Source organism: Alligator sinensis, unplaced genomic scaffold (genome assembly GCF_000455745.1).
Source record: "Alligator sinensis unplaced genomic scaffold, ASM45574v1 scaffold288_1, whole genome shotgun sequence".
Lineage (NCBI taxonomy): Eukaryota > Metazoa > Chordata > Crocodylia > Alligatoridae > Alligator > Alligator sinensis.
Window position 1 is genome coordinate 1,546,831 of NW_005841876.1, and position 11,790 is coordinate 1,558,620.

The 11,790-nt window shown below is 42.7% G+C and overlaps 1 protein-coding gene across 1 annotated transcript in view; it reads right to left on the minus strand.

Annotated features, from left to right (window-relative positions):
• Positions 1 to 1,125: 1,125 nt before the first annotated feature.
• RAB20 (RAB20, member RAS oncogene family) overlaps positions 1,126 to 11,790 on the minus strand; it is a 51,720-nt gene continuing 41,055 nt past the window's right edge. Inside the window, exon 2 of the mRNA XM_006017231.3 lies at positions 1,126 to 2,457. Within this exon, the coding sequence (XP_006017293.1) occupies positions 1,925 to 2,457 (533 nt within the window). The 3' untranslated portion in view covers positions 1,126 to 1,924. The remainder of the gene's footprint in view (positions 2,458 to 11,790) is intronic.

The following is an 11,790-nucleotide window of genomic DNA, read 5'->3' on the forward strand; positions in this document are numbered from 1 at the left end:
CTGCTGACCTCACCCAGACTGTCTCATGGGATGCCACATTCCCTGAACACTCTATGTCCCAAAGGACTTTCTCTGTGTCACACTGGACATGTTTACTGTTGCATATTAATTGCACATGTAGACTCTGGCACACATCACACCCAAGTTTATTGTTCCCAGCCACCGCATTTCTGTGTTTTACTGTGTGCCTGTAACCACAGCATGCTGAGCCAGGTTGGAACAGCCTTGACTGGCAGGGAATATGGGAGGTCAGCCTGCCAGCCTGGAGCTACTCCAACCCAGCTCAACATGGGCAAAGAGGCTGGTTGGGGCACAAGGGTGCTTCAGTGTGGAGGTAGTCAGCAGGCAGCCCCACAATGAAGTACCCTCATGCCACAGCCAGCCATCTGTGTCTATATGTGAGATGTTGTGGAATAAAAAAAAAAACTCCATTGCAAGATAGTACTTCTATTTTTAAGTACTAACACAGCAGAGTTAATTAGTTTAATCTGTCCTAATAGTACGGCGTGTGTAGACACCAAGACGTTTACAGTGGAGCTAATTAGGCAACTCTGCAGTAAGTGTCTTGTGTAGATGCACCCACATTGAACTTAAAATGTTAAAAACTACCATGTTATGGAAAGGGGAATGAAAGCTGCTTTGACCTTTCCGATAAACATTCATAAAACTCCGCCTTACTGAAGAGGAGGTAAAATTACTATTCAGCAATAGCTTATCATTCTCATCTGCTAAGAAGTTCTCTCTCTGCACTGGAGAACTGAGTTGACAAAGGGAAGATATGAGGATGTCCAAATCCTTCAGGTAGGTGTGGAACTCATGAAAAGTCCACAGGAGTTCCATTATACAAGGCTTGAAGGATTTGCCAATGCCAGTTTCTCACAGCTTTGTATGAGATACTGCAGACAGAGAAGACAAAGGGGCTCCCTGAACACTTTAAATATGTAAAGGTGTATGCCTACTACATAAAAGTAGGAGTTGTAAGTGCCAATGCATTTTCCCCCACCACCCTTTGTGGTTCACTTTTAAAATATAAAAAGGACACTGAAACCTTTTAGTGTCCATACGTGTGCATTAGCCTATTTTAATGCGTTTAATCATCACAAAAAGTGCTCTTTTGCTAATGTGCATTTTTCTAGTACCTCACAATGGAGGTTAATACACATTATCTAAAGCGCATTAATTGCACGTGTAGATACACCCTGACAACTGACAAACTAAAGCAGCAAGTTCTGTTATGTAGCCTTGTACAAAATACAACTGCAAGGAAAGCAGAGTTTATACTAATGAACAGCCCAGAAGAACAGTCCAAAAGAATTGTCCATTCCATAGTAACTTTAATGTACAGAATATACATCTTACATTGTTGTGTCTGATAGAAGGAGGAATTTGAAATGGCTTGATCTGCTACATATAACTGAAATTGGTAAAGCACAGAAAGTATCAAGTATCTAAATATTCCAGAGTCAGAGTTACAAGGAAATATATGACAAAATCATGTGAAAATTGCATCCCATACAAACAGCCATGGCATTTAATACATTTTTTCTCTCCATTTAAGTAGTCAAGCAGGACATCTTTGAGACTGTTTAAACAATTGTCAATACTAACCTTCCATGGAAACTATACTACTGCATAGATTCCCACTTCTGTACATTCTTCACAAATACTCTCCTCCATAGAAAGCCCCGTAAAATTTACAACTACTCTTCCATAACTCCACTTAGATTTTCATTTCCATAAAAAGCTGAATTTTCCAAAAAACTTTTTGATCTTTAAATTTGTTGTTCCACAAACAATCACTCTAGAAAACTTATTCCTCTAGTTTTCCTCCTGTTGAACTGCAAGCAGCTCAGATTTAATTATCTTCTTAATTGTGTAACAGGATGACAACCCTCACACCATTCTCCATGACGCACCAATAGGCTCACGCACAACAACCAGATCTTGTCCTTTTTGCTGGCTTGTAATTAGTTATGTCTACAGTTTGTGGTGGCCCCTCAGCCTTCTGCCGTAGAATAATTGGCACAACCATCTCAAATATGGTTTCAAAGAGGAAGTCTACCTTGTATCCTGTTTTTGCACTAGTCTCAAAGCACATTTTCTCAGCTGCTGGAACATCCTTTTCATCCAACATTCGGTATTTCAATATCTTTTTATAGAGTGCAATAGCATCATCCATGTGGACTTGTTTTTGCACCTTCGTAGAGATGCAGCTGGTGATGGGCTTTTCAGATCTATTTTCATCTTCTGGTTCTGGTTGTAAGGCACATTCGTCGGTGAGGTCCACTTTGTTTCCAACAATAGCAAAGATACAGTCAGCACTAGCGCTGTCAGTCAGTGCTAAGAATCTGTCTTCCAGTTCTAACAGGCTTTGCAGGTTATTTACGTCGTATGTAAGAATCACAGCAGCTGCACCTCTACAGTACATAGAGCCAAGGCCATGAAACTGCTCCCGTCCTGGCAAAGATTTAAAGGGGGAAAAAAAATGTTAGTGATGAAGTCCACTACTCACAAGCAAAGTTTCACAAGCCAAATAAAAAGGACACCAAATTGAAAGAACTGCAAATTTTCCTTTTAATGTTTCTATAGCTCTGCCAAAAAGCATAAAAAACACTGCAAAGAAAATTATAGTTCATACACTACCATATTTACTTGACTCTAAGAAAACTCTGAATAGATGACCCCTCCAATAATTACATTCCATAAATGGAAGATGTATAAATGTGTTATATTTTCCAGGTATAGAATCTACTCATCAGAGGGTTGTCTTGAATCTGTCCCCCTCCCACTGCTACAGCAGGGAAAACAGTGGCTGGAGGGGAGAGAGGATTAGGTGGGCCCCTGGCCCCTTACCCCCTCCCTTCTTCCCCCTCCAGCCTTTCTGTCCACAGTCTGTGCTTCTTCCCCACCCTACTGTCAGACCCTGCCTAGGCTCCATTCCCTCCCCCAAGCACAACATATACTGTCAGGTGTAGCTTGGGGAGGGGACAGAGTAAGGGGGGAAATGGGGGGGTAGGGGAACAGAAGTTGCAGAAGGCAAGCAGAGGGTGGGGCAGGAGGCTGTTGTAGGTCTGACTCTGACCCAGACCCACAGAAACTGCCTGCCCTCTCCCCTCCCCACAACACTTTGCACAGGAAAACGTTGTTAATTTGAAACACAAAGAGCCAAAAAAACCCCACTGACTTTGAAATAAACATGCCCACAGTAATTTGCACATATGCAATTACTACAGACTTAGCTCATCCAGAATTGATGCATCTTAACTTCTTGCAAACTTCCGCAAGGTTCAGCACAGGTACTCCATAAACACACTTTGGAGCAGCACTTCTGTGTCTACTTACACACAGCTCAAACTATGTAAGATATTAACCCAAAGGCTCATGATTTATCATATTGTTCATTGGACTAGACCTCAGCAGAGTCAGTGTTTCAAGCCACAGCGACCCCACAACCCAACACTGCTCAGTATTTGCATATAGTCCAGATAACACGCCCCTTCCCTCCCCCACAAAGGATCCACCTGCAAATTAGCCCCCTATTTGATACTGGAACCAGGTGGTCTCGTCACAGATCCTGGAACCCTCCAAAAATGTATGTGCAGGTGAAGTGCGAGGCTGCCTTGTCTGGCTCCACTCCATGGAAGGCAGGACCACACTAATCATATGCGACAAGCCAAGAGAGGGGGTGACAAAGCCTCTCATCTATACAGAAGTTTGGTGCTGTTTGCCAGACGTTTAGGGTTGGTAAAGAAACAGAATAATTGGAAAACAGGAAAAAGATTCGGTTCAACTGTGGGAGTGAAGAGGAAGTCAATATTTGATGTAGTGATTTGAAAAAGAGTGCAAGGGTGGGCAAGGGTGATGCTTATAGGGAGTGGTATCAACCCCTCAGCACCCAATCCTGGCATCCAGGGGTTTGGAGGAGGCAGTGCTAGCCCCCTAGGGCCAACAGGTGAGCACCACTGACCTAAAGCATTAAGCTCAAGTGTAGTGCAAAACATTGAACAAAAGAACTATAGTCAATTAAAACAAATTCCTCAAAAGCATTGGCTTATAATCACGTCATGGTTACAACAATCTGAGGACACCTAGACATCTACGTACCTAAATAGCTGCCCTGCAGTTTTATAGTAAGTTCTCTTTCCACCATGCTGCAAAGAGCCACCAAACACTACAGTTGTGTCACCGTCTCAATAACCAAAACAAATGCTCTCTCCTTCTCATTCAAGGATTTCTTTTTCTTAAACCTGGACTTGCCACACCAGAACAATTACCCTTATCCCTCAGAACTTGACACTTCACTTGCAATGTGTTTTCATTTGAAGTATAATGCCAAAACTTCAACAATTTCAAGATAGGCTAAAAGAAATGACAGCATTCAGAATGGAAAGTTAAATATTTGTCTTTGAGAATACCAGTCTACTCAAAAGGCATGTGAAAAACATTCAATGCAGAATTTAATTACAAAGTTTCTCAATAAAGATTTAAAAAATAAGAAAGAAGAACCATCATAGTGAGTATCAGGGACATCAGAGCCTATCTTGATTGCAACCAGACAGAGCAAATGATTTACATTCTCCTCATCCCCTACTCAATATACTGCAATTTCTTAATCCTCCTGTTCATAGAGCACTGGGTGACACTCATCTTGACTACACAGGATCAGGGTAGCACGTGGAACAGAACTGGAAACCCAGTTTTTGCCAGGTAGAATAGGTGGTGCCAACCTAACCTTCCTGAACTAGCCTTGTAGGGCATCACAACCCTACTTGCTTCAGTTTCTCCCCAAGCTCAATAAAGAACCAACAACTAAGATTTGGGGGGCCAAATAGATTCACTATACTGATATGTTGCTTACTGCCCTAGCCAGGCCCATTTCCACTCAGTATCCAGCACCTTTTTGGCAACGGTGACAGGATACCCTTTGCAGTGGGATGCAATGTTCCCTCTAAGGAGTAGCAGTCCATGAGTGCACCACTTCGGTCCCGCCTCCCCCTTTCGGTGCAGCATGGGACACTTTTTCAACAGTCATGTAAAAAATTAAAGATGGCATCTGCCTGTTTAGCAGAAGTGTGTGTGTATATACATACACTTTATGTCAGACTACAAAGGCCATGCCGGCAAATAGGAAGATAAGTGAGTGTGCTTCAGAAGATTTTAGTTTTCAGAAGCAACAAGTTTATACTCACAGTTGCATCATACTTTTTTCTCCTTTCTTGGTGCGGCTCTGAAAGCCAGACAACTGTGACAAGTTTAAAGTGGAAATTTCTGCCAAGATCTAGCTCTTCAATTTTGCTCTCCACATTTTAAAATAGCCTTCTCATTTTTATTAGAGTACTTCCATTATAAATGTGGCCTGGAAAATGAAGTGGAACGTTTCTCTTGCTTCAGATATCCAAGCCAGAAAATCCAGGCTTCAAAACTGTTAGCTACAATCATTCAGTACTGAAACAATGCTGTAACTTGTTCTGTGGAATATGTATGCTAATATAATAATTTATCTTGCACAGCAGAATTTAGCCATTACATTTGCTGTTATATTCCAAAAGTTGATTGCAGCCAGTTTGCAGTTACAACTCTTAAGGTACTGGCAAGTTCTTCAAAACCTCATTTTTCCCTTTCTTTGCATGTGGAATTAACTATGCTCATGAACTACAAAGACCCTCTCCCCCACACACAAAACAATGCATAAAAACATACAGCAAAAACTGTTCAATTAGAGTGCACTGCATCCTGGCTTTTGCCACATTTTTTTTGCGAATGAACACCTTTAATCTGTCTGAAAAGTGACAAAGAAATCTACAGAACAAATACCTTTCTAGTAGACTATAAAAAAGGTTTCATGCAAAGAGCATCAGACACTTATGGTAATAAAAGCCAGGTTTTCAGACCGCAAAGTTACACAGAACTTAGCAAAAGCAACAAGATCAACGAAACTCTTTCCATGCAATGCATTTTTTGAAATTGCACGTTAAAAGTAGAATCAGCCCTCAAAAGTCCCAAGATCAGCATAAGCATTCCCCACAGCAAAATGGAAAGAGTCTGGGAAAAACTAGAAAAATATCACCACAGCAAGAAAACGTGATATAAAATTAAAGGCCTTTACTAGCCACATAACCTGGACATAAGAGAACTTCTCAGAGATTAAAAAGGTGGAACAATTATATTTTAAATCATATTACATAATAAATTGCACAATATCTGATATACACACATTATTTTGGATATTGTGGGATCTAAATCAAAAAGTGTGCGTGCATGTACACATATACACACACATCCCGCCAATCTTTACCCACATACCACACATTTTTTCCCCCCAAAAATCAACCCTCCAGAAATGGAATGCACACGGAGGCTGATTTCTACGCCAAAATTGAAGGACTGGTATGCTGTAGAGGCTGCACAGGGACATTATAATGCCTTTCCAAGCTACCTTTCCTTTTCAGGCAGGGAGGAAGGGGGAGAGTAAAGTCTGCAGTCAATATATGCTGCCAATTTGGCAGTGCCTGTGAAAGGGTTAAAACTGCAGCTATAGCCTGACAACAAGAGGTAAAGATTCAGCCATGTGATAAGGATTTCTTGTGTTCAGGGCTCAGCCATGATTCTAGAAAAAGACTGTACCGTCCCACAAAAAAGTATTTGTCTTGGGGGGGATGCAAGAAAATAGCGTCTATCTAGTTTTGATTATATAAGCAACCATGTTAACATTATATAATCAATCATTATGTAAGAAGCATACTATATCAAAGTACAACTGTTGGGTGCACTCATATACTAATTTATATCAAGTTTCCAATCTTCAACAAACTTGAACTAGAAACTAGTAAGAGATTTTCTAGATATCGTGGTTCTACAAGAGACTAGGCCAAGGAGCTTCCAAAACAGTCAATCACCTAAAAAAATAAAACAAAACCAAACCCCCCCTCCATAAGACTGAAGAAAATGCCATTCTATTTCACATTTTTATTTTGAAGGCCTGGGGAAAAAAAGACAGAGCAGAGAGCCCAACAGGCAAGTCTTCCAGAAAATTTTGAGAAATATTAAACCATTATTACAAGTTTAAATTTTTTAAAAAGCCAATGTCAGTGTTAAATCTGAGTCCAGGAAAAGGAAAAAAAAAAGTGGAGAAAGTAGTGACAATTTTTTCTTACCCACTTCATTAGCAGGACCAGAGCTTGTAAAATAAAGAATGCAAAAGTTTTTTTCAAACAGAAGAAAAATGCTGGAAATATTTTAAACAAGATCCATGTAGCTGACTTATCTAAAGATATACATAGTCTAATTTTTCTAATGCAACTCTGCAATTAAAGAGGCTTCAAGTCAGACTTAAAGAGGAATTAAGAGAGAAATAAACATCACTGGGGTTTTCCCCTTTAAATTAGGAATTGAGTTTCTGATAAGATAACTAAGACAGGTGTAAGGGGCAAGGAGCATATTGGGTATAAGTGGGTGAGAGAGGAAGATAGTGATTCTACAAAAGGTTATCACCTGTAGTAACCTGACATAGCTCAGACAGAAACCAGTGAAAGTAGGGGGAAACCCTCAAGGATTTTGTTCCAATGAGATACAAGTTCAAAAGGACAAGCCTAAAATGATTCATAATTTCAGTAATGATATCCATAAAGCTAGGCATAAAGAATTCGAGAAAAATCTTGTAAGCAAGAGGTTATCAGTTAGGCATTTACTTTTGGAACAACTAATGAAGCAATAAATCTTTTAGAGACATCATGGTGGGGATGACAGCAGGAAACTGAGCAGCAGGGACAGGGGACTGAGAACAGAACACACACACTGATCATTTGCACAAGCACACAAAAGTTAGACATTTGTTATCAAAGGACAAACATCATATGTCCTTTGAACACCAATCCTACCCATCTCCACCCTGAGAGTCTAATGGCAGAATCCTGGTCCCCTAGAAGTGAGAAGGTGTTTCACCACTGATTTCAAAGGCCAGAAGCAGTTAGCCGATTCTTTCCAGGTGGCTTTACAGCGCTTCTTTAGACCTGCCACAAGAAAGCAGGCACTTCATTAAAGGGAAAAAGTAGTTTTGGTCATTTGGGGACCACAATCCACTGAGGAAAAAGGAAAGAAAACATGTATGCATAAGGGCTAAAATGAGAGAACAGCAGGATAAGAATGAAATTAATCCACATATTAGACATGCTTAAACAAACAATTCAATATAATTCATAACCAGAGCAGTTTGGAAAACAGCTCTTCTTCCACAGGACAGCCTAACATTTCAAAATCTGTTTTAGTTTCAAATCAGGACAGTGTCAACATTTGCCATGAATTTTTACATATCAAAACCAAATAATTACAAACAAGAATATGTTTGATAAAAGATTTGGACAGCACGTAGGTTAAACAAAACGAGCAAGCTGAAAATGATAGTTTAGATTCAGTTGAAATATCCAGTAAGAAAAATCTAAACATATTGCTAAAATGTGTTAGTTTCACTAAAACTACTTTTTCTCATGGAAGTTTCATAGAAAGTGTTCCTACTCTGCCTATTCATAACCTCTGGCAATCTTATGACAATATTCCAAAATAACTTAATAGGAGTTGAACACAAAGCCACAGTATTAAAAAAAAAGAAAAAAAACCCAACCTCTCTCACACATCAAGACATACTGACACAGATTTACTATCCAAATTAAAACAGAATAGGCAATTTAAAGGGAATATATATTTGAGCCCCTGCTCCCTCCCTCAATATTACTAGTAAAATATACACGCCAAGTTGTATCATGCAGTGTAATGTGCAGAGTGAAAAAGTTATTTTGGAAATTCAAGTTTTAGGATACCACAGAATTTAAATTTATCAAATCGAGGTAGCTAATTGGTGTGTAAGCACTTGTTACTCCATGATTAACCAATATGAAGAGAAACTTACTGGTGCTAAATTTTAAAAGTCTTAGACACACTGTTAACTGGAACAGATACACACAAAAATAGAGAGGGGGGAGGGAGGTGGCTTCGTTTGTTTTTACTTTTATTGACCTTTATTATAAAAAGGTTAAAAAAATGTAACACACAACTGGTTAAAAGCAACTAATTAAAATTCCAAATCCCACAGAGTCATGAAAACAGCCAAAGAACTATTCAAATAAAGTAAGGAATACTCTTGTACATCTGCCCGTTCCCTCACACTTATGATTAGGGGTGCATCGATAGAGACTTTGGGAGCCGATACCAATAGCCGATATTTAACGAGGCATATTGGCCGATACCGATCCAATGCAGCTGCCATCAGGTGGCAAGTCCAGTGTGGTGGAAGGAGAGGGGGAAGCGAAAGGGAGGGCGGTGGTAAATCAACACCCACAGTGTCGGAGGAAAAAGAGGCAGGCGCTGCTCAGCCAGAGCAGAGGGGGGAGGGGGGACAACAGAATGGAGGTGCAGTTCATGGTAAAAGGGGCAGTTCCCACTGCTGTTTGCACCCCAGGAGAGTGGGGGTGGAGGGAAAGTGCCCCTGGATCTGCACAGTGCAGGGCAGGTTGCAGCTGCGGGCTGGAGCCGGAGCCATGCAGGGCTTTTCTTGGCAGGGGCTGGGCTTGGACTGGGCTCCAGCAGCGCTCGGAGGTGGCTGCAGCAACCCCAAATTTCGCCGCAGCAGATCCTAGCCACCCTGACTGTGAAGTAGTGCCTTCTAATGTCTAGTCTAAACCTACTCTCTAGCAACTTATGGCCATTATTCCTTGTTACTCCGGGAGGCGCTCGGGGGAGCAAGGTCTCTCCAAAACCCCGCCGGTCCCCTCTAGTAAGTTTATAGATGGCCACCAGGTCCCCCCCTTAGCCTTCTCTTGTGAAGGCTGAACAGGTTAAGGTCCTGTAGCCTCTCCTCATAGGGTCTGCTCTGCTGTCCCCGGATCATGTGAGTGGCCCTCCTTTGGACCCTCTCAATGCTATCCACATCCCTCCTGAAGTGCGGAGCCCAGAACTGGGTGCAGTACTCCAGCTGCGGCCTGACCAGTGTCGCACAGAGGGGGAAGATCACCTCCTTGGCTCTGCTTGTGATGCATCTGTGGATGCAGGACAAGGTACGGTTAGCCCTACTGACCATGTTCGAACATTGTTGGCCCATGTTCATCTTGGAGTCAATAATGACTCCAAGATCTCTTTCTGCCACCGTGCTTTCAAGAAGGGAGTTCCCCAGCCTATAGGTATGCTGCTGGTTCTTACTGCCCAAGTGCAGCACCCTGCACTGAATCCCATCCTATTTTCATTTGCCCACCCCTGTAACCTGTCCAGGTCCTGCTGTAATCTGTCCTTCCCTTCTACCGTGCCCACCTCACCCCAAATCTTGGTGTCATTTGCCAATTTAAACAGGCTGCTCTTCACCCGGTCATCCAAGTCGCTAATAAAGAAATTGAACAGTGCGGGCCCGAGGACCGAGCCCTGGGGGACCCCACTGCCCACTTCCCTCCAGGTCGAAAATGACCCGTCCACCACCACTCTCCAAGTATAACCTCTCAGCCAATTTGCAATCCATCTGACTCTGTAGGCATCAATGCCACAATCACCTAGCTTTTTAATGAGAATGGGGTGGGAGACAGTGTCAAAGGCTTTCCTGAACTCCAGAAAGACTACAACCACCACGACATCTGCGTCCAGTAATTTTGTGACCTGATTGTAGAAGGCAATCAGGTTGGTCTGACAGGACCTGCCCCTAATGAAACCGTGCTGGTTGCCCTTGAGCATCATTCCCGCTGCTGGCTCATCACAGATGTGCTCCTTGATAATCTTCTCAAAGAGTTTCCCCAGGATTGAAGTAAGACTAACGGGCCTATAGTTGCCCGGGTCCTCCCTCTTCCCTTTTTTAAAGATGGGGACCAAACTGGCCCTCTTCCAGTCATCCGGCACCTGGCCAGAGCGCCACAAGTGTTCATAAAGCCATGCCAGGGCCCCTGCGATAACCCCTGCCAATTCCCTCAACACCCGGGGGTGGAGAGCATTTGGACCTGCTGATTTGAACACGTCCAGCCCCTCCAAAAGCTCTCTAACCCTGTCCTCCCTGATCCTAGGCTTGGTGGAGTTTTTCCCGAGTCCGTCGTGAATCTCGGTAGGGGAGTCCCGGTCCCTGCACAAGAAAATAGAGGCAAAGAAATTGTTAAAGAGTTCTGCTTTCTCCTCTGGTGCAACCACCAGATTACCTGGGGCCTTCTTCATGCTCCCTATGCATTTAAAAGACTTTGTTATCCTTGATGCTAGCCCTAGTTCTGTATCTGCCTTAGCTTTCCTAACAGCCCCGCTACAGACCCAAGTGGTGGCGGTATACTCCTCTTTGGTGATAGCCCCTCCCTTCCACTGGGTGTACACCTCCTTTTTGGCAATCGGGCATTCACGAATGCCCTTGGTGAGCCAGGGGGCTTTTGGGTCTCTCAGTTTCTCCTCAAAGGGCTTGTCCTGTAAACCCCTAATCATACAAGTGGCCCTCCTCTGGACCCTCTTGAGTCTATCAACATCCTTCTTGAAGTACGGCACCCAAAACTGGACACAGTACTCCAGCTGCAGTCTGACTAATGTCTCATAGAGGGGAAGTATCACCTCCTTGGTTCTATTTGTTGTGCATCTGCTCATGCATGATAAAGTGCGGTTAGCTTTGCTGATGATTTTCATAGATTTCATAGACATCAGGGCTGGAAGGGACCTCGGAAGATCATCCAGTCTAGCCCCCCGCCCAAAGGGCAGGAAGTCAGCTGGGATCATAGGATCCCAGCAAGATAAGCATCCAGTTTCATCTTGAAGGTGTTCAATGAAGGCGCTTGAACCACCTCCGGTGGC